Source organism: Tasmannia lanceolata, unplaced genomic scaffold, assembly GCF_043159265.1.
Source record: "Tasmannia lanceolata isolate RefF3 unplaced genomic scaffold, GAP_Taslan_0.1 ptg000011l, whole genome shotgun sequence".
NCBI classification, from domain to species: domain Eukaryota; kingdom Viridiplantae; phylum Streptophyta; class Magnoliopsida; order Canellales; family Winteraceae; genus Tasmannia; species Tasmannia lanceolata.
The window spans coordinates 23375496-23399575 of NW_027518688.1; the positions used below are offsets into that span (position 1 = coordinate 23375496).

The 24080-nt window shown below is 38.3% G+C and overlaps 2 protein-coding genes and 1 non-coding gene across 3 annotated transcripts; 2 read left to right on the forward strand and 1 right to left on the reverse strand.

Annotated features, from left to right (window-relative positions):
• Positions 1 to 1032: 1032 nt before the first annotated feature.
• Positions 1033 to 8111, reverse strand: LOC143886696 (Ribosomal protein L25/Gln-tRNA synthetase, anti-codon-binding domain-containing protein). Its single transcript, XM_077390771.1, has 3 exons — positions 7433 to 8111; positions 1965 to 2094; positions 1033 to 1713 (listed from the first exon to the last, which is right to left on the reverse strand). Exons 1-3 carry the CDS (start codon positions 7898 to 7900, stop codon positions 1490 to 1492), a joined length of 822 nt encoding a protein of 273 aa, XP_077246886.1. The 5' UTR covers positions 7901 to 8111; the 3' UTR covers positions 1033 to 1489.
• An 11140-nt stretch (positions 8112 to 19251) lies between these two features.
• On the forward strand, positions 19252 to 19312 carry LOC143886981 (small nucleolar RNA snoR101). The gene has a single exon (XR_013253968.1). It is a non-coding gene; the product is annotated as a small nucleolar RNA snoR101 (small nucleolar RNA).
• A 2669-nt stretch (positions 19313 to 21981) lies between these two features.
• On the forward strand, positions 21982 to 23651 carry LOC143886060 (uncharacterized). The gene is made up of 2 exons (XM_077390045.1): positions 21982 to 22963; positions 23207 to 23651. Exons 1-2 carry the CDS (start codon positions 22857 to 22859, stop codon positions 23649 to 23651), a joined length of 552 nt encoding a protein of 183 aa, XP_077246160.1. The 5' UTR covers positions 21982 to 22856.
• The last annotated feature ends 429 nt before the right edge of the window (positions 23652 to 24080 follow it).

Here is a 24080-nt window from a genome sequence, read left to right on the forward strand (position 1 = left end):
GCAAGAGAGCATGCGATAGTCCCATGTTTCCAGGTTTTTGAAATCTCATAATGCGGGAGAGATTTCTAAAAACTTGGATTTCTTACTTAAAATCCGAGAAATGCTCTCAGGACAGCATCCAGCAGCTGGATCATGAATCCTCTTTTACACTATTTTCAAACTAATACCTGGATTCTAAAATCCGTATATCCAAACGGCCCCTAAAAGAAATGAACCACCTCACTTGGATACATTATGAATAAGGACCAGTGGGGGAGCCCTTGTAAATGGTTTTCGCAAGGGCGTCCTTCAGTCTATCATTCCTCATAATATGGATAACTTAAATATGATCACCTATAAATGAATTAATCATGCGCAATTATTTTAGATTTCTGAACTTGATGTTAGTTATTGATAGTGTTTTACCTTTTCTTTTAAAAATACATACATCCAGTTTTTTGTAACGTTTAATTGAAACAATGTTGTTTTTTAACCCATCTTTTTTACCCTTACTTGCAGATGCAAGATCCCTTAAAATGGACGGCATGGTATAAAAAACTCCACAAATCAGAGGGTCAGGAGCATCCTGTGGAGAAGATTTTTGGGGCATAGCCTATTTTAGGTTGGGGCCCAAGAAATGAATGACTTAGAACATCTAATTTATGTGGGCTCCATCATATTTCTGGTTGCATATATATTTAAAAAAGGCAGCAGCCTTCTGAAGAAACCTTTTCCATCGTCATTGCTACAACACCATCATAGGCTTCGAGATGTAGAGGAGATGGATGGTGACTCTACCGTTCACATAGCGAACATTAGTGACCATGAAGGTGGCCAATGCTAGGCCAAACACAATTGAAGCAATGTCCTGCAATACCACCATTGGTTGCATGTGACCAACCCAATTAGCACACTGCATCTTCACATTGCCCAGAATCAGCGTCCACAACCCATCTAGCCCTCGTCCAGACTCCAGAGAGGAGACGAATTTGTGACAGAAACCCCAAAATAGACAAGTGAAAAATCATTTCCATGGTCCTATCAATGCAAATCAACCCAGAAAAACAAAGAAGTCTTCATAGTTAAACCATTAAGGTGGAATTTGACCCACCACAGTTGAATTCAATTATTCAGTTACAGTGGAAGATGATAGATAACGCGCAGCAAATAACAGTCTTTAAAATTGTAACAACAAATCACTGCAACGAGTTTAACCTTCCTAAGATGAGGCATCATGACACTATTACACATAACTGCAACTTATCTAGCAAAGGAATGGCATAACACAAACAATTATAAAACAGGCCATCAAGAAATTAAACACCAGCAAACTGGCGGGGTGGCCACTCACATGGTATTCCTTCATAATGCTCAAGACTAAAATGGATTGTTAGTATTATGATAGAGAACTGCTGATGCATTACAGTTTATCTATTTGAGAAAAACTACTAATCACGAACAGGAAACAAGAAACATTGGCCACATATTACCAAATTCTGAAGCAAAACCCTCACTTAGATTTCTGTGGTTCTTGGGAGGCCCTCGATCCCATAATCTTACAAACAGGTTCCTCCGGTGACCGAAGAAGCTGTAGCGCAGGATGAACCTTGAGGTCTCTCATAACAACCTTCTGACCCACATCCAACTCACTCAAATCCACATCAATGTAGGGAGGCACAATGTCAGCAGGGCAAAGATATCTAATAGTCCTTTTTATGGTGTTCAAATAAGCCCCTGTGAAGTATAATAATATTAAGACTCAATTATCTACATGAAAGATAGTAACACAGTAGAGAAAACAAGTCATCAATGTTTTCTGGAGAAAACCCATTTCGTAGGCAAAAAAGTGGAGGCTTGCAGGAAGGGAAAAAAATGAGATTATTTGGCCATGCCTTGAAACTCACATGAAAACTAGCCATGACTCCCATAGATTTGAAAATTTAGTTGCCAGAAAAGCATAATTGTGGAAACGAATGTTTTTGTACCTTTTCTCAATCCAGGGCATACATCTTCTCCTCTGAATACGAGGGGAACATCCACCTTCAGTAAAGCATGTGAAGGGGCTCTCATGAACGTAACATTAAGTACTGCATCCGTTCCCGAGTGGAGATGTAGCTAACAGATTCCAGTAAGATGTATTTCAGATGATAAACATAAAATTCTTTAGCAGCTAAAAGAAATGAAAGCAAATTGAGTCAACATTTCTACGCTCCTAAAATATGAAATGGTTATTGATGTCAAGTCCAACATAAATTTTGGGACTTATGTTCAAAAAATCACTACATAAAAGTAAAAGCTTGGCTAGGCTACTCAGTGTGGCCAATACATGAAGAATGGATTGCAAATAATTGGTGTTAAGTGATATAAAGGAGAGGAGACAAGTCATGAGTCATGACTTGAACACCTTCTCCCTCAAATATTCTATGAGGCTTGCCTTAATGATTCTTACGGCTATTCATTCTTTTCTCTTTTTTCTGTCCTTACATTCACCCATAGTTTAAAAATTTCTCGCATCAATCATCGATTCACGGTCACCTGAGTTGGACTAAGTTTTACCTTGGTTGAATTCTCGCCCAAAGATGATACATGAGAGATCTATGGAAGGAAGATTCTAGGAAAACTCTTTGGGACGTCAATCAAGGTTCCATCTAGATCTTAATCTGGAATTGGATCTATTTCTGAGATTGAAATAAAAAAATACAGAAATCTAGAAAATAACCAGATCTGAAACCTTATGCGCATATTGACCTCACACTTCAGTGTTGTCTTTCATTAAGGCTGTTCCAACATATATCCAAATTTCATTAAGATCCAATGGACGATCTTGACTTACACTCAGACCTAGACCCACGGATTATCAAAACTTGCAGTTTTTAAGAAACATTGAGATCTGACGTTACCTAGAATCTCCCTTCCATAGATCCGCCCTGCATCAATTGGGTATCCGAGCAAAAGCCTGGGATGCCTACACACTGCAACAGGGTCTTTGGAAGAAGAAGAACATTGATCGAAGGAACAACCTTGTGTCAAAGCTTTTTGAACAAATTGCACAGCTGGAGTGTCAATTGGAGGCATCAAAAGAGCCACGAAAAGCCCCTGCATGTCATAAGTTACCACTAAGGAAACCAAATTAATTAGTTGTTTGTCAACTGTGCATTGATGCGAGATTTGCTAAATTCCTTATTCATTGCAAGGAGTGTTGAGTTCAATCAATTCATTTTTATTGCCTAGACAAGGTACCAATTGATCCCAGGCACATCAAATGGAGCCCGTGGAGGTGCATATTATGTGAGTCGAACGACGAGTAATATCAGAAAACCTCCAAAGATGCAGCAGGTTCATTACACCTCGACGGGATCAAGTCCCCCACGACAAGAAGACATACCATAGAACATTTTTCAACTTCCAAGTCAAGTGAGGCCACGTTGCACCCCAGACCCTACTAGACTCCAATCTGAAAAAAACAAGAGAAATGAGGGTAATTTGCCCATGGTTAACCGTCTCCAAACTCCTCGACTTCAATGGCACGGATGGCGAGAAGGGATATTAAGTGAAGTACTCCCGATACAAAGCATGGAAAGTTGCCTATAACTTCCCACTCGGACCTACCCGGAACCTAGAGTAAGTAGATGGGCAACTCAAATAAATCCTTATTAATATATGGCTTTCTCTGGTGCAAAATGAGCCACATCAAATAGGTTCATTGTTCCAGCCCAGAATATGATGACTCTGGCATGGGCTACAAGAGCCCGGATAAATTGAAAGGCATTCCCGTCTCCAATCGACCTATCCTCCAATGGAGCCCCCACTATTCTATGGCAGAACTCTCAACTGAGACTCCTAAAAAAAATCCTTCCCAACTAGCCAAGAAGTTTAGCACAGGCTTCCATATGCGATGCCTCGAGAATATCCACTCTCTAACTTTCGACGCTAGCCTGAAGAGGAAACCCACTGAGAGTTAGGTCCGCTACGGCAGGAATCCCACCACTAACTTCCAAAAGTTGAGGGGTGCCCAAATATCCAGCCACAACTAAAGGGACATTGCAAAGGGCCATTGTAGACTGGAGCCAGCTATCCGCAAACCGAGGGAATGTTCTCCATGTTGGCATAGCTTGCTAAAAAAACCATTGTAAGAGGGATGCTTCCCAATGTAAGAATATGGAGCTACAGCTCCATTTTGAATTTAAAAATCCGATCCATAATTAATTAATACAATCAAATTTTCAGAAGAGAAGGATAATAGAGAAGTATCGTGACGATCAATTGTAACCTTTTCAAGAAATTTCAAGCCCCAACCTACAGCTGCTACATTCTGACTGTTTCCATGGTAATAATCTTTCACAAAAATCACAGACAACTCTAGATTGGTTGAGAGATGATCCTAGAGGAATTTCTCTTAACAAAAATCATCATGCTTACCCAACATATCTAAACATGGTTTCTGAGAAAAACCCTCAAATTTTGAGCCAGCAATACCAAATTTTAGGGTAGATTTGTGCTTAGCTGAGTGGTTTGGCCGAAAGATATCCACCACTCTCTTTGGCAGCCCCTTATTTTTCCTAAAAGTAGGCAAGGAACTTTGCATATCCTCAACATGGTATTCATTAGAACCAAACAAGACAAACTCAGTCTCCATGAGTTTTAAACTGTTAGAATTGAGAGTCAGACAACTCGATATCTTCATTTTACCAAGATTCGACAAATTATCACATTAGCATACACCTCGCCTTGCTCATCCACATAGAACACAAAATAGGGAGTCCCACTCTTCCATGTACAGTGAAGAAATCCCTTGAAAGCAGAGCTATAAGTAGATGAAGTGGACTGATATGACAATGTTGAGTTTATACTTGAACAAGAAAAAATCAAATAATAATGCAGTTGAGAAAGTTAATGACAACAGCTAGGTAGGGGAACAAGAAATATCACCTATTCCCTCTTGGATGTAATTTATGAGTATCTTCCTCTTTCAGACTGTGATGGGAATGACCTGCCTGGATTGGGAAGTATCTTTTTTATCATATTAGGAGAAACCAACTAATATGATCATGTGCTAGATGCAATTCAAAAATATCTTTGTCATTTTCACATACAGTTATACAACTATGTTTGAATCAGGCGACCCTCGATCCCATTGTGACATATAATCGTCCTTCAATAAATCCTCAACTAGAATTTCTTGAGAATAATTAGAACCAGAGTCTCCTTGGCACCAGCCCTCTCGCGAAAAAAAACTTCAGAAGTTGCATCCTTTTTTTGGTGCCTGAAGCACTTAACATATTTGAGACGAAGAAACACATGATTAAAACATTCGAACTGGTGCTGCCCATGTAGTAAAATCCACATAAGAATGAACATCATCTGAACTGTAAATTTTTGGATCAAGATCGAGCAGAAGATGCATAAGGGTGAAAAGGTGAAAAGATGAAAAGGCATTTTCAGTTTTTTGATAAATGGGCTGTTTTTGCGGTTCTTTTGTCCATAAAGGAGAAACTATATGATCTTTGGGGTTCGGCTGCTAACCGTCCCTCTTTATCTTTTTCCTTCTTAATTTTTATCTTTTGGAAGGTTTTATATCTAGGAAATTTATAATCCTTTTGGTTTGAACATCTCTGATATTCATTGTTTTTCGTTCCGTTCCCGTGGCACCCGCTTTGGACGTTATCCTCGGGATTTCATTGCTTCAGAGCATCTTTTCCTGAGCTACAGGAAGGAAGTTTATGCGTAGGAAATTTCATTTTCCATCTTGAAATGAGGGTTGAAATAGGAAACTGTTGACAGGGCAAACTGCTAACATTCCTAGTACACGATTGAATTGTATGTATTTCAGAAGCCTCTCACTGTTACTGTTTGGAAGGAATCTTATTGGAGTAGTAGTAACTTTTCTTTGATTTAAAGGAACTGAGAACTATTGGGCGGACTACCTCAATCTTCCCCTTTTCTTTAATGAAATTTGTTACCATTCAAAAAAAAAAAAAGGTACTGAGAACTATATAACCTTCCCATAGCAGAAGTTGCCATGGCAAAAAAAATGCTCGTGTATCTTACAGTGGCTGTTATATGAGATAATAGTTGTTTCAGAGAACTCCGAACCTTGACCTGTTATGAGTGTGAATAACTAATGCTTATAGCTTAGGTGGTATATGTTTGTTAAAAGTGGTGAGAAGGATTTTGAACTTGTGGTTATTGAACCTTATAATTAGCAGCCCAATTTGCTTGCCAATTTCAAACACCGCTTTGGCTCCTTGTGTATTTGAGGATTCTAAGTTTTTACATTGAAAATTTGTGAAATGTGCTACGTTAGTGATATTTCCTAACAAATATTTACATCACCTTGCAGCCCACTTTCCACCCAAAACTACTGGTTTTCACATAAAGTAAGTCCCTAAAACACACTCAAATTCTCTTCCTCCTTTACCCATGATATCTACAGACCAACAGATCAACCACCCAGAAAATAGCCTTCCATAACATGTTCACATCCCAACCGAATAGTCCCAAACAACATGTATTTCAGCCAAAAAACGCCCAACTTTCTTCTTTTATCTGCCATTCAGAACCCCAACAACCCCTTATTCTTGTCGTTCAACAGACCTAACCCTGTTGAACTACCACCTGAAATTCGAACCACCATCCCTACTATTTAGGTGTTCTCATCACCAAAAATCAACCCCTTCTTGCTACTCAATCCTAGAACCTTCATAGGCCGCTCCAAAGCCTTCCATCCCAACTACATTGTCAACACACTTAATCACCTTTTAACCACCTTAATCCAAGAACCCCATCCTACTCACTAGTTTCAAAACCAGTACTAGAATCAGCCACCTGACATATTAGGCATTGCTTCTGCACGTCACTTGATATACATCATAGAGTTACTTCAGTTTAAGTAGAATCTGTTTAAGCTTCAAAATATGACTCAGATGAAAAACACAACACTAAAAGTAAAAGAGCAAAACATTTCCGTCACATAGGAATGATTAATAACCCTTATCCAACGAGGTATAGATAAAACAGTATTGACTCAATGACAGAGAATGATTGATCTATTTTACGTGCCTAATTGGCCATTACACAGATAAAAAATAAATAAATGATATAGAAGAAGAGAAGAGAGGTAGATTCAAGGCAACTAAACCTCCTAACGGTTCAATTCGAGAGGAACCATCACTCTCCTGAAAAACAAAGTTTCCTTCTTTAGTGTAAAATTCTCTACCTTTTCATTCCGATACAACTCCTTAAATAAACGTTCGAGACATCACTACCCTATTAACCCACAATCCCACAAACATGACACATAAGCAATAACTAACACCCACAAACCTAAAATGCATTCCCACAACTACATAATAACAAACATTACAAGTACCCAATAAACACCATAATTATATGCACATATCAATCTTACAAACAGACAGACGATTATGGAAGAAAAGAAAGAAGGGATATATACCTTTCGCGGCAATACGCGAACTTTTTCAATGATATCGGGTGAGTCAAAATGGGGGTGAACTTCCAAATCAAATAGCCTGGAGAGGAAGAAGGAACGGCCAAGATGATTGACAAGCTTCCATATCTGATTCCTCTTTACAGAGATTAGGATCTTATTCCCGCCCTCCTCTCCCTTTTCCTGCTCGAACAGGATGCTCGGGACTCGCCCGTCTTTTCTCAATTTGGCAGAGATACTCTTACCGGACACTTCTCTAGGGATTGCCATTATCGTTTCAGCATGTTTGGGGTCGGGTTTGGGGAATCCCTCCAAATAAGAGAAAAAACCTGTTGGGTTTTCTTCAGAGACCACCTCTGCTACTGCTGCTGCTGTTGCTAGGTTTTTTGTTGATTGAGAAAAGGACCCAAGTCCCAAAAGAGATTTTTTAGTACCGATTAGAGGGAGACGATGATGGGGATGTATCCTCCACATTTGCGTTTCCCTGCCTTCTTCTACAAAACGGGAATGGGCGGTTGGGGAAGGAACTGCTATTCCAACTCACACTGCGATAGAAACGTAGTTCGTCTGGGGACATAACATAGGGCTTGACGAGGGTTTTGAATACCCAATCCCACAAAATGACCTACGTTTAGTTCCAAACCGTCGATTTGATGGGCCAAGATGGAAAGATCATTTTCATTTCCTCTTCAGCTCTTCTGTGTCACTGACTCACTGTACAACTGAGCCTCTATCGATGCAACTCTGGGGTTTCATAGCCCTTGGATTTGTGAAGGTTTTCTGTAGAATCTGTACCTTCATATTTTAAACTTACTACCCATCCATTTTACACTAAATATATCGACTACGCGTCTATGGTGGGGGCCCACAAGTAAATGGTTTAGGCCATCCAAATATATGTGCCCTACTTGTATTTTTTCCGTTATTTTTCCTCAGTAAAAAAATGTTTAGACATAGGAAAATTATATAGGAAAAATTTCCAAATGACATCGGGAAAATAGGCAAATATTGGTTTGGCGTCACCAAATTTGCACATGTCCAAGTGGTGTCTGTGAGTCATATAATCTCTTATAGAATTTAAATTTTTGATATGTGATTCGTAAAGAGAAGATAAGCCTAGTATCCAATAGATAATCCATATCTATACCTAATAACCCTTGCTTACATGTTCAAAATTTACTCGAAGTTGTAATGTTTTTACATATGTGTTTCAAAACTACCTTGTATACAATTCATAGTTGGTATCTCAATGATATATAGCAGATAGATCTTGTATCCAATAGATAACATCTTTGTGTATTTTATAACCCCTTGGTTAGAAATAATGGACCCTTCTTGAAACTGTGATATTTGTAATGTATAGTCTTTATAATTTGTTCTATACTTGACATAAGGGATACTTCTTGAAATTGTTAATGTTTTAGGCCATGTTTGCAATAGGTAAGCCTTATTTGTCCCTTATAACTCCTCTTTATAACTGGCAATCCTTCTTGAATTTTTGATCTTAAAATATGATTGAAATTATGTTCATTTCGTGTCGTTGCAGGTATTCGTAAATGCCTGAGTTTCTTTTACACTATGATGGTTATTTGAAGGATGAAGTTTCTTGGGAATATGTGGAAGGGGGGAAGTCATTGATTTTGGTGAGCCGTCGGATTAGCTTCCTAGATTTTGAAGATCTTATCCGCAAAACAATATGAAGTACAGGTAGGGAGGTGTTACTATCGATAAAATGTCGATACATTGTTGATCCGTACATAACCACTTTAGTTGATGTTAGTAATGATGATATCCTCCAGTCTCTGATGAAGATTTTTGACAAAGATGCGGTCAATTTTATGATGTTGTACATAACCCAAAGCATAAGCCCTGAGGGTATTAATTCAATGAATAAGTCTATGCTTCCCCCGAACAATGTTTGTATGCCCCCGTCTACACTTCTTTCGAACAATGTGTGTATTTCTGAACCCTCTCATCATCCACCAATACCTTCTGTTTCGATTCCACCTCAAAGGGATAGAGAACGCTGAAATGTGAAACGTCCGTACTTGGAAGTGGATTTGGAAAAAGACTTTGAAGATGAATTTGTTAGTGTTACAGGAGGTGATTCAGCCTAACGTAATGACAGTCAATGGTATTGTACTTCTTCAGGGATGTTTCAAGACCTCTTAAACAAAGGATTTACCGTTGATCCGTGTATGAACGATGTAGAGCTTGCTGCTGACCATCCGGGGGAATATTTTGATGATAGACAAAATGGGACAATTCCGAACCATGTGGAGTTTGCTGCGGACCATACGGGGGAATATTTCGATGATAGACAAAATGAGAAAGTTTCGAACTATGTGGAGTTTGTTGCGGACCATGCGGGGCAATATTTTGATGACAGACAAAATGAGGCAGTTCTGGAAGCAGACATGAATGATGAGTTTGAAGATGATTTCTCTGTGAGGGATGGTCCAGGCGGATGTGATATCGAACAAGGTAAAGATGATGATGATGATCACGACGACGATTATGATCTGGAAGAAGACGACGAGGATGATGTCTACGGCGTTGATGATAATCATAATCATGATGGTCAGAATGATGCTGATGATTTTCAAGATGAACCTATCGCAATGGGCTCTCCTCGATCTAGTCGGCTAATGGGAGAGGACGACATGTATGTTGGGGCCCATGATGGAGATGTCGATAATGTTGAATTTGATCAGTTAAAGGTTGGGGCAATCTTTCCGAATATTAAGCAGTTCAAGAAGGTGATTCAAGAATATGCAATCCGGCAAAGATTTATGTTCGTGAGAGTAAATTCCACCCCCAGGAAGTATGGCGTTCGATGTAAAGTACGTGATTGCATATGGCGTATAACGGGCAGCAATCATTTGAGTTATGGGGTGGTTAAGACTTTTGTACCTGACCATACGTGTACATCGATGATAAGTCTCAATGATCACCCTCATGCTACATTTGCTTGGGTCGCAGGGGAATGCCTACGCTTATTCGCCCGTCCCGAAGATACGACGACAAGGGTCATAATAGAATATATCAAGATGCGCTGGGGTGTGACTATAAGCTATCGGAAAAGCGTACCATGTGATGAACATCATCAATAAAATTAAGTGCGGGAACGTAGATGACTCTTACCGCTTATTGCCTGCGCTCTCGGTTGAGCTGTAGAGAACAAATCCCGCAGCTTTGTTCGTGTGTTTCGAGCGAGAGTTTTGCGTCCAAGGGAGGACGATACATTCGTTCGCATGTTCTGGACATTTGGCCCATGTGTACGTTCTTTCAATCCAAGTCTCAAACCTCTAGTTTTGGTTGATGAAACTCATCTGCGTGGGAAGTATCATGGAGTCTTACTGATTGCGTGTGGGGTCGATGACAACAATGGATTATTTCCCTTGGCATTTGCAATTGTCAAAAACGAAAAGAAGCTAACTTGTCTACCAGGTCATTACCATTTCTAGAAATGGAAAAGAAGTGAGGAACACCTCTACATATATCCAAAATATCATTAACATATGGTGCTAATCTTCATGGCCTGATGCTTCTACTAGCTGCCCATGAAACTGCATTTTCCCCTTTGATAATAAGGGAACTGCTTTAATACGAGTCTTGTTTTAGAAAGGAGTTTTTGCATTTTATAGAGTTATGTTTGGCTAGAAGTCCATATTGTTTGAACTTTGTTAGAAAGTCCAGTTAGAGTCATTATGACTGGTGAGGAGTCTAGTTGGTCTTGAGTGTGGGTCACTGGTAGAGACCCATAATTTGTTTTTGTTAATGATGGAAAGGGGGGAACAGAAACATGTAATGTTAGGAGATTTGTGGCAATCTTTGCAGAAGATTTTTTCTTTTGATCAATTGGTTTTAACACTCTTTTCTAGATCAAAATTTTTATACCATTTTAAAAAAAAAAAATTATGATGTAATCTTCCAGTCTGCTCACAAACTTTTGGTAAGTTGCTCTATTTACTTATTTTTATATCAAGAGCTGCCCGATGACTATTGATGCAGATATCATCCAAGTTTGCATCATAATTCGGTATCAGAAGCAAGACTCCTCCTAAAAAGGCATCTTATATTGAATCTAGTGAAGATGCAAATGAAAACAACAATCTTGAAGTGTTTATGGAGATGATGCGACAACAAAAGAACAAACATGATCTAGAGTTGAAGGAGCAGTTCACACACCTCAACACCGCTTTTGCTCAAGTTCTACGCACTTCGAGACATGTAGAAACAAATTTAGAAGAAGTTGAAGACAAGATAAATCCTAGGTATCAATTCCCATCTCACAGACAACTCCTTTGACAAAAATGCCATCCCATGTATCGAGCACCTCAAGAAAACAATTGGATGAAAAATAGTTGATGGGAAGCTTGAATTAAAACTGAAGCTTGAGAATTCTCAGTGGAATTAGAAGGTGAAAAATATGTAGATTGGGTGACTACGGTGAAATAGGTACTTGACTACAAAGAGGTATCAACTCTTAAAGGAGTTTCTTTGATTTCCTTGAGGCTTAGAAGTCGCTCCACGATCTGTGAAGATTCAAAGAGTTTCTTTGGGGTCGATCTGATTGCTGGTTACATTATGAATCTTCTTTTTCCAATGTTATTGGGAAAAAAAGAATCATAATACCAAGTCAAGCCCATGACATCTTGACAGCCTTTGGTTGTTGGAGTTAGTTTCATGGTTACATGAAACACTGTAGTATGGATATGGGACATTGAATCCAAGCACCAGATATAACAAAAACCTGGTAAATCAGAATAGGTAGTTGAAGTCTGAAATGCTTATATTTAGCAATGTATGAGTAGAATACAAACTCTCTCTCTCTCTCTCTCTCTCTCTCTCTCTCTCTCTCTCTCTCTCTCTCTCTCTCTCTCTCTCTCTCTCTGTATCGTTTGCTCTCCTTCACTCTCCACATGGGATCTGCATCTCCTAGTGTATGCCATTTCTGTTTCAAAATGATCCACTCTCCAAATGGGATCTGCATCTCCTAGTGTACGCCATTCCGTTCCAACATTTTGAAACACAATGAATAGGAGTATTGCAGTAAATTTGGTGAGTTTGGGGAACACTCACTATAAATTTTGACTGAAGTATCAGGCACTATAGCTAATAAGACCAGTGTTTTGAAACTCAGACAGTCAGACTTAGACGAGAACCTGACCATGCTTAAAGGGAATCAGATCGGGACACAATGAACCATTCAAAAAAAAAAAAAGATGTCACAGTCAATTTTTCATTGACTTGGGAGAGTCCATGGAGCGTTGATTGACTTATTATATATGTGAGACAACATAACCTGAGTCGATGGAGTGTTGATTGACTTAGTATATCTTTGAGGCAATGGCAATTGGTTGCTTATAAATAGGAAATGCTGATATAATTCTGACCACATGTTCTTGCATAAGAATTTTATAATGTTTCCAAATCTTAGATCCTACTTCATTTTAAGTCTTTCAAAAACATGTTTTAGATAATATTTTGCACCATATTTGTCTGCATCTTCTATCTAGGATGTTTCTCCTGCATTAGAATCTTAACTAGATTCTTTGGGTAGTAAGACATCGTACATAATTTTTCTTTTTGTGGCTGCTCCAACTCTCACTCACTCATTTATGCTTTTAGCAACTAAGTGTGCTTTGTTTGTTTTACCATAAAAGATCTTTACTTCATAATTTGATTGATTATGATTGTGGAAATATGCCCACATTGATAATTTCATATGCTCTTGTTCGTATATGTTCAGAGAGGATCAAGGAACATTGTGCAAACTCAATTGCGACAAGAAATGAAGAAAATTTTGAAAGAGGCGAGCTCATTTTCTACATGCGTAATTCCAAATACTTCAGTTGTACCCTTCTTTTTTTTGAAATGCACTGTACTTAATTCCAAGATGCTATTGCTTTTCAATGACCAATATGCAATTCTTTTCTTTATCTTTCTTTGCCTTTGTTGCTCTTTGTACTTACCATCTCGGTCCTTCTTTTATGAATATAAGTGGCTACCATTAAAAAAAAATGCATTTCATGGATTTTAGATATGGTAAATTCTAGGACAAAAATGGCATAGATGGGGGTGGGTGGGTTGCAAAGGTACCTTGCTAGTGCTATGGGTAGAGGCTGAGGCACATGGCAATCTGCGTGTTCATCTAGTGTTGATATCTGTACGTGAGTGTGGTTTAGAGGGAGTACGAAGTGGGGGTGGGGGAAGCAGGGGAGCAAAGGCGTTTCTTGATGAATGTAATCATCAACTTCTTTGTTATGCCATGCATTTTATAGCGTGCCTGAGCTAGTAAGCCATGGAGAGGGAAGCTTTTTTGGGTTATACAATAGAGTGACAAGGTATGGGTGGACTGGGAATGGGTCTCTAAATGGAACTTTAAGAATGATGATTATGTTTGCTTTCACTCCTTAGTATCCTAGAGAGTGCTTGTATTTCACCATTTTGAACATTATAGGATGATTTGGTCTTTTGATTTCCAAAGTCAGTTTAGGATTAAGTCTTCTTTCTCTCCACTTACATCATAGACAGCTTCATTCTTTGCTTTAGTATGTTTAGGTTGCACTGTTGCCTCTTATAGGGGCAAGTGGGTGAAGAATTTAAACATATGTGGTATGCTCAAGAAGAATAAGCTCCTTTTGGTTAGTAGGTATGTTATGTGTCGAGTTGCTGATACAGTGCAGACCATCTCTTCTTTTTTGAAAAATATAGAATTAACTATTGAGATAGCCAAAAAAAAGAAGAAGTTACAACTTACAAAGGGGGTAGAGATTACCCCACATATACAGATCCACTATACACCCCCCTTTTGGCTAACAAATCAGCCAACTCATCTGCACCGCAGTGGGAATGTCGAAAATCCAAGAAGTGTTGACAGTGATGAATGAGAACCCTGATTTTGTTGATGAAATTTGTAAACCGCTATGGACTCAAAGAAGAGCTGATGACCCAAGCGCTAACATTGGACGAGTTGCCCTCGTCTAATAACAGATGTCCATTGAAATGAAGCAAATACAGCCTTACGATCATACTCAATAAAATCGTACCTTTCTCACCAAGATGTTTGCAATTACAGTCCTCCAACAGAGTGAAGAGGGAAGGGATTAGGGCAACACCCACAACATGCCAAACCACCAAAGGATGTGGCTTCAAACATCCCTAGTCACTGTACAATGGATGAAAAGGTGATTACAACTATCCTCGTCAAGTTTGCATAGAATCTATTCGCCAAGAAGCATTACCTACACTTGAGAATGTCAAAGTGTTGATCTTCATACTGGCTCATCTTACCTGATGAACGGTCTGGATCATGCCGATAACATATAGTTCCCTCAGTCACTGCATCTCTCAATAACAAACAAAGAAAACACAAGGGAATTGAGGTGTGTTATTATTGAAAACCACTCCATGCCTTCTTCATCAGCAATCTTAGAGACAATAAAAAAAGGGGAGTGATAAATGGACTCCCCATGTGTCTTTCTCTCTCCTCTTGGTTAGAGAAAGAAAGAGGAGAGAGATAGACACATGGGAGTCGATTTATCACTGCCCTAAAAAAATCATGGAACTATAAACAAAGACCCACCTTTCACCAATGTTTGGAAAAACCTAATCATCAACACCAACCACTTAAACAGTGCCAGTTCCTCTTATAACATAAGTAATCTTAAATGCTGAATTAGAAAGACATGTCATATAACTTAGGGACTCCCAAACTTTATTAATCACATATATATTTTATTGGGCTGCCAAACAGAATTTACACTGATCCAAGGGTTAAGATAAGAGTAATAAAATATGGGATTCTGCATGGGAGACAGCCACATATTTTGTCTTATTCATTCAATTCATCCGAGGTGGCTGTTTTCCCATGCAACTCCGCGAAAATGCCTTCTGCCATGGTCCCTAGCAAATCTCTGTGAAAATCTTCTTATATCTCTCTCTCTTTGCTTCTTCTTTAATGTTTTTTCCATGTTTGATTCCAGTTCCCATCCGCTATCTCTAATTCTCTAGGGTTTTCTCTTTTCTATTATGATGTTTGGGTATCGATACAAACGTTAATGTAGTTTAGAGGAATAATACGAGAATTTTCTTTGTAATCTTTTTTACAAAGATTACAAAGAATATTCATTTACTCTTACCGTTTGGTAGATTAACTAGATATTTAGAGTCTGCGTTTAGGCTTTGAGATGGTTCCTTATGACTCTATGGTTTACTTTAAGTTGCTCTCTTTTGGTTCTGCTTTGTTCACCCACATTAGACTGTTGGGTTTAGGTTATTTGGTGTTTAGAGTCTTTAGTCATCGTTCCTGATGTAGGAAAATGCAAAAAAAAAACCCCAACACCCATAGAAGAAGTCTCTTAGGTGTGAATCTCTCAAGTCATTAAATAAAACTCAAGTGCAAACAGAAAACAAAGAAAAGAAATTGGGTTGGAGTTACTAGAAACGACTTATAATAAAAATACATAATGTAAAAAACTATATTTCAGGATGATGAAATAAATAAAGGGGGGCAGAATTCAGATCAGGAATCGGTGTAACAAGTCAAGAAACAGAACAATGGGTTAGAATTTCATGAGACCGAAAAGATAATCATGTTCTTGCATACTAGAATCCTGTGGTTATGTTAGAATAATGCTTTCTCTTATTGACTTAGATTTTAGTGTTAAAAAAAAGAACAGGTAGCATGCAGACTGGAGACAAATGATTGGACTAACTTCAAATATTCAAAAATAAATAATAATAAAAAATGATTGGACTAAGTTCAATTACTAGATAAAAGAGCTGAGAGAAGACAAACAATGAATTAGGATTGAGGAGACTAACAAAAGAGATTTAATGCAATTGCTAGAGTTTAATACCAAATTTATGCAAACCTAAGCTCTGATACCAAATTGATGCTTGGTATTTGAGCTAGGTTTGCACCAATTTGGTATCAGTGCTTAGGCTTGCATAAATTTGGTACAAGAGCATATGAAGTGCATCAATTTGGTATTAGAGCTAGATTTGATTCACATCAAGTGTAGGAGTCCAGGTAGCTCGTCTAGCTCACACCAAGTGTTCGGTTAATTCCGGTTAGAGTCATGGTTTTAAATTTTGGGCGAAATCCGAAATTTCGGATTTCGGTCGGGACTGAAACCGAAATTTCAGAATTTCGATAATTTCGGCCCAAATTTCGAGAAAATGTATATTTAAAAAAGAAAGAAAGAAATATTACAAAATTTCGGCCGAAATATCGAAATTAATTAAATAATATTTTTTAATTATTATCGAATTCCGGCCCGAAATTTCGGATTTTGGTGGGGTCCGAAATTGGTACTGAAACTGAAATTTAAAACCTTGGTTAGAGTCTAGATTAGTAAATCTTGATTGTTAGGGTATCTTTAGGTCGTAGGATCTATCTTAGGTCATTTATGTGTTATCTACTTAGTATTGTATTGTTTTATTTCCGTTTAGGTGCCTTAATATCTTTCCAAAGTCCGTGGAGTTGTTATCCACTTTCAACCGTGGTATATGGGGTCAATACTCTACATCAGGGCAAAGCCGAGTCCAACCCCGAGGGGTCTGGGAACAACACACATGTATGTAATGTTGGATCGACACTCAGATACTATTGTTGAAATTAAAGTAACCTTGAATAGCATTAATAAAATCTTGGGGTTAAGGCTCCCAAGGATGCCATGAGTACTAAGAATATACATCCAATATTTTAAATGTCAGTTTCGGTCGCCATAGAAACGGAAATCTTTTAGTTTCAGTTGAAAATATCTGTGAAAATTATGTAAATTCATAGAAACAAATGGAAACATATGCAAATGATAAAATCTTAATATAAAACTAAACGAAATGCTAAAATAAGCACACATACATACTTAGAAACCATTAAATAAGCATGATGATCACCTACAATTGTTTAACAACAACATAAATCTAGTGACTTGTGTTGTTGCACATGTTTGATAATTCAGTATATACCACATTTCAAATGTAATTTATATCAATACTCGTACATTATACATGCACTACATTTCACATGAAATTCATACAAATATAATTATGTTATACATTGATATAGTATACCACTAATGCACAAACGATTTTGCTTTGGACATGCATTTTGATTTTGATAATGCATTTTGGTGGGCATGGAAATGGAAACATTTCAGTCGTTTCGTATTGGTTTCGATGGAAATTTCGACGGAAATTTAAAACCATGTACACGCACGGTTTACTTGCATGTGCAAAGCAAGGCATCCCCAATAGTTCAGCTATCAGGGATCTCGTGGCTAGTCATTTGGACCCCCTATTCCTCCTAAGAGTAGATGTTCAATGCTTCAATAATCAAGTCGCCGTTCTTTCCATATTGGTTCGAACCATAGAGCAGAACGTGATTCGGCAGAAAAACTAGACAGCAAAAATTCGAGTTTAATATAGTATTGGTTCAAAAAAAACGTAGTAAAAAAACGGAAACAAAAGAAAATGAATTTAAAATTTTGTCATTTGCAAAATATGGTGGGCGTAAAATTGGAAAGTTGGCCAAAAACGTGTTTAAAACGCATTTTAAGCATGTTTAAAACGGTTGCCTCAAAAGAACGGATTTTTTCGTTGTTGAAGTTTTAAACAGAGTATTAAACAGCACACCAATAAAACACGTTTTTTTATTAAAAAAAAGCCGTTTAAAACGGAGTTTTGCTAACTATGGTTCGAACCAGTTTTATTAGGTTCGCGTATTTTTCATTAATCATAGTCTATAACTCAGGAGGATTCATTCCTAGTCATATACTACTACTAACTAAATGACATGAAAATTAAATCGTTTTAGGACTAGTGTTATGAAATGTTTCCTTGGACAAAGGGTTCACCAAGCTGGCTTTCACTACTGAGACAGAAAAATAACCCTATATTTGCAGTTCTTATGATGCACTTGGTATTCAGTTGGCAAAAGTCAATTGATTGAATGGCTAGGATTGTCGGATCAACGGGCAGCTGCTCATCAACATCATGCGATATCTCATGCAAGGATTGAAATTTTGGTTTCGGTTTCGGTCTCAGCCCAAAACGAAACTTAGGTGGAAATTTCGGTGAAAATCGTATATTTTCGGCTGAAATTTTTAAATTTCTGTTTCGGTTTAAATTTTTGGTCCCGCCCGAAATCCAAAATTTTGGTATTTCGGCCGAAATTTAAAACCATGATCTTATGTCCGCTAAAACCACTTCTAATTACCACATACTTTTTGACATTATAGGAGACTTTCAATTTTAAGTGCTCCCGAGACTATACAATGCCTCTCGCTACTTAAGAGGCTCCATCCCTAAATCCACCAAGGGTATTACAGCCCTTGACTAAGTGCATTTCTTATTTGAAAAGTGTTTAACAAGGGGTATCTGGTACTCTCTGTCCCCTATGGCTTCTAGGCTTTTCCCTTTATCTTTCTCTGTTGGGTAAAATTTGGGGAAGGTTTGTGGGTTTGTTCGTCTAAGAGTTTTGATCGTTGTTCCATTTATCCCATAATTTTTTTATTAATATGAAAAAATTTGAGTTGGGGTTTGATTGTTTTGGGTTTCTTTGGAATTCCTTTCTTCACATCGTTTTGGGTTTTCTCGTGTTCTTTCGGTAAACATTGGAATTTTTTCCTTTATTTTTTGGATGTGGGATTTTGTTGGGTTCTATCAATTTTCTTGGCTTCATTTGGATTTTGTTTCCGTTCCTTTTCTTCTTCGTGAGTTTTCTTTTGGATTTTGTTTCCTTAATTTTTCTATATTTATGTTGTATTTTTCTTCATGGGTTCTGGGTTTTCTGCAGAGTTTGTGCATATGATGGCTTACACTGATCTCTGAACTTTAAGGTAAGTATCTGTTGACAAGTTCCTTGCTGATGCCATACTTCTTTTTTTTTTTCCAAATTTAAAGATGAAAATAACCCTGTGGATCCTTACTGTACAAGTGGCACCCACCTTGTTCTGTTTGACCAACTATGTATGGTGGGTCCTACATAGATGAGCCATGACCTAAAGTCGATCTTATCTGGCCATGGTAACCATGTACTTCTGGCCATGAATGTGGGCTATTGCATCTATTTTATTTTTAAAATCCATTTATTTTTTAAGGCATAATTGGGCCTTCCAATCAGCTTGATTTTACTGAGCAATAAGAAGCCAAAGGTGGGGCCTACAATGTTGAGACTTCCATACTGAGCAAGGTGTTCATTATTGAGTATTTGAGTGGATATATGAAGGGAAGTGAAGTTATTGACGCAGTGTCTGGTTGTTGATTTAGAGAATGCTTCTTAAGGAAATCGAGTTTAATGGTCCTTGAAGTAGGGGCTTTTAAATGAAGATTGATATGGTGTGTGCATTTCTATTATTAAATGTTTGGTACATGAAGCAAATGTTTCAAAACATAGATTTATACTAAATCACAGCCAAAGCAAATCATAGTCGACTCTCAATTTTTTATTGACTTGGTATGACAAAAATTGGGTCGGACAAAAACTCAGCCAAGGTAAAAGGGAGTCGACTCAGGCGAGTTGATTGATGCAATTCTAATGCAAGACTGATAAATGTTCACGCATCCCAAATATAATATTGCTTTCTTGGTTGAGCTGGAACTTTCATGGTTTGGTAAGGTTTATTATATACTCATCAGACCTTTGTCAGTTGACATTAACAATCCTTCCACCACTATGTTTTCAAAATTTTGTTAACTTGTCTGCTCATTGAAGTGCCTAACAGTATATGTTAATCTCTAGACTGAGTTCACAATCAACTGCAACTGACCAATCCATTAATATCTGTCCCTTTCGAATATCGTTTCCTCAGTTGCTATGATTAGTCGTGATTTTATGTCGGTAGCTTTATTTCAGCCTGCTTTTTTTAATTCTCGAAGTTTGTTTTTGGGTGATGCTTTCTTACCATTGTTGTGTCTTTGTTTGCATTTCTAAATAGTTTACCCTTTTTTTTCCTGGGTTTACCTGGTATTTTATTGGGTGGATTTCTCAAGTATGAGAAAGGATTCAAAATAAGCAGGATAAAAAGTTAGGTCGGGAAATGACGGGTTTGGGTCTGTTTATTAACAGGGTTGAGTGTGTGGGGTGTTTTTTTCTCTTGGGCTGAAAACTTGAGGGCAATGTTGGGGAGCGGGGGGTTTCGGACTTGTACGAGGTCGGCTCAAAGAGACAGCGAATGATAGAATCAAATCCGTATTTCGCAGTGGGTGGTGGTAGCACTTTCCAGCCTTACAACTACGGTGGATTACCTACCTTTCCTGTCTAAGAGGGCTTCCAAATTCTAAGATTTTACTAATTTCTGAATTCTTGGATTCTTTACAATAATCTCAAGGTCTGCTTATGAAGAACACTTACATGATAAACATAGAAGTTAAATCAAGATAATTGTGGAAGGAAATAATCCTAATCAAATTTATAAAATCAAATCTAATTTCTAATATCTCTTGCTTGCCTCTTCTAATCTACATGCCTAATTTATCTAGTTGCTTCATTTAGCCAACTTACCTAATCTACCTCCAAGATGATCCAACGGTGAGATCTTAACCCAATCTAACTGTCGGATCCCACATATTCTAACATGCCCCCTCAAACGTATATGGATTGAAAATTGATATACGTTTGACAACAAAAATTCCCCAATGCAATAGAATTCCCCAAATTACAAATGTAAAATCAACCGATTTGATGCACACTTCCAGAAGCCGATGACGAAGATTCTTTAATGAAGACTGATGTTGCTACCAATGATCATTGATGATGGTCGCCGAAGAAGATGCCGATTGTTGATGTGTCACGAAGAGGGCTTAAAAGCTAATAGATCATAGCCTTGATAGGACTAGATGATACTCAAGCCTTGATGGACGAGTTGAAATTGGTCACTATGGACCAAAGCCGGAATGGGCAAGAATTGGGTCACTATGGACCAATGACAGAATGAGCAAGAAATGGATCGCAATGGACCAATGCCGGAATGGGCAAGAATTGGGTCACTATGAACCGATGTCGGAATGGGCAAAAGGATGCCTTGAGGGGCGAGAATGGGCCTCAATGGGCTAGACACATGAGTCGGCAAATACCGATCCCCATGGAATTTGACTCTCTCAAGTACGAACCTCAGAATCGAAGCCCCTCAACTGAGTAGAGCGATCAATTTCAGGCACACACCTTAAGAAAGGCACCTCAACTGAAATAAAAAAAATGAAGATTTGAGAATTTGGAAAAAAAGAAAAATAAGATGGGCAGCAATGAACGACAACTGTAATAACGGCAACAACAAGACGAAACTTGAACAAAAGAAGTGTGCACATATCAAATATGGGTTATGCATTTCACATAAGACGAAGCAAGGGGTGCACTTGGTAAAATGAAGGGATTCAAGCCAATAGGAAATTCCAAGATGCAAATCTTAAAAAGGGGACCGAATGGGTGCAGAGAACGACATTGGGGTTATGAGGTTTGTAAAGACAAATGAGAAGGTGCTGTAGGGTTGGCATTTTCACCTTCTTTACCTCTTATCTTCTTTTTCTCAAGGCCCTGGCAAGTCTTCTCTTTTGCCTTTAATAATATTTTGTACTCACACATATCGAAAAACCCAAGGAGAAGCAACTCAAGAACCTTAGGATGGCCTTGTGACCGACCTCAACACCAATGAAGGAATGATCTATTCTCCCTGCTCCAATGAAAATAGCTTGAACCTTCTGCAAGTTGCAAAACCAATGGTCTGAGTGCAAACCGCTTCACACTTGGCAGGTACAGTTTTGGGGATTGAAAGGGGACGAGTAGAGACGGATCTTGAAAACTTGAATCAATGTAAAACAAGACTAGGGAGAAGTGCTGGAGATGGATGGTGAGGACAAGGATAGATCAGATCTCGTTGAAAAGGAGAGGCAGATAGGAACACAAGTTGGATTTGTAGCAAGAGTAGAGGTATTTGGTGGCCGGGCATGAATTCCTACAGCTAACAAGCTGGGCGGACGGTTAGATAGGCCGTCCGCCGGAGAACGTACGAACGGATGTTGTTATCAGTATGGACCGATTTGCTTTGATACCATGATAAATTCTAAGATTTTACTAATTTCTGAATTCTTGTTTTCTTTACAATAATCTCAAGGTGTGCTTATAAAGAACACTTACATGATAAACATAGAAGGTAAATCAAGATAATTGTGGAAGGAAATAATCCTAAACAAATTTATAAAATCAAATCTACTTTCTAATCTCTCTTGCTTGCCTCTTCTAATCTACTTGCCTAATTTATCTCGTTGCTTCATTTAGCCAACTTATCCAATCTACGTCCGAGATGATCCAACGGTGAGATCTTAACCCAATCTAACTGTTGGGTCTCACATATTCTAACACAACTGTAGTGAACTTGATATCTTCAACTTCTTTGCCGGGTTGAATGTAATTGACGTCGTTATGGTCAACAAGAATGGGTGTTTTTCCGAAGAGGCAGTTGCTGTGTTTGCGTCATCAATGCAGGCTGAGTTTGCACTCCAGAGAGACAGGCAGAATATGGGACGGAGGTAATGTGAAACAACATTATTTAATCCTTTAGTACTCCCCCTCAGGTGTGGCCCCTGTTTTTAGTGTTGGCCTACACGTGGCACATGTGCCCCCTCTTTTGGGTTGGCCATTTACATGCGCATTTTTCATGTCAAGGAGTTTTGAATCTTGAACCCAGAATCTGATACCATGTGAAACAACCAATCACTCCAAAAGCTTAAGCCATTATAGATGGCGTTATTTAATCTTTTATACTTTAACAGGTACATGGAGGTCTTTAGGTGCAGAAAGCAGGATTACTATGAGGCCATTGCTGCCGAGGTGAAGGAAACTAGTGACAGTGAATGCTACTGTCCCCTTCTGATTCACTCGAAGAAATCCCACAACAAAGACAAAGACAGAGACCAAATGGATGACACAGAAATCCTCACGCTCCGTGGTCTTCCTTCCTCTGTGACCAAGTCTGAGATAATGGAGTTCTTTGCAGAGTTTAAGCTGAGCGAGGACAACATTCACATTGCATACTGCTCTGTTGGGAGGGTCTCTGGGGAAGCTTTTGTGGATTTTGCTTCTGATGAGGACGCGAAGAAGGCCAAAGTCCAAGGAGATGATTTTAGGTTCGAGGTCCGTGCTTTTGAGCTGAGAACTATCATGCCTTTGATCCTTACAGAGGGCGTTTTTTGGGTCCAGTCTATAAACATGAGCTAGCTTCCCCAAATCAGAAGCAATGCCGAGAAAAATTATGTAGGACATTCCAGTTTCAGACTATCTCAAGCATAGCTACCAGGGTGGGAAATAGAAACAGGAAACGAAACGTGAAACGGAAACGGGAAACGCATGAAAAAAAATGCAGGGGAAACGAGAAACGAGAAAGAATAGAAAATCGTACGAGAAATGTCTTAGGAAATTATGTGTTTTTTCCAAAATGATTTTCGTAAGTTCCACACATGTTTCCTTCATGTTTCATATGCGTTTTCTACAAATGTTGCATACGTTTATTACACGTTTACACATTATTTACATAAATTTTCCATATGTTTCCCATGTGTTTCAGAAATATTTCTTCAATTTTGTATCATATTTTGGAAACGTTTCCGAAACGTGTTTCCTTCATTTTAGGAGAAACGAGTTTTCTAA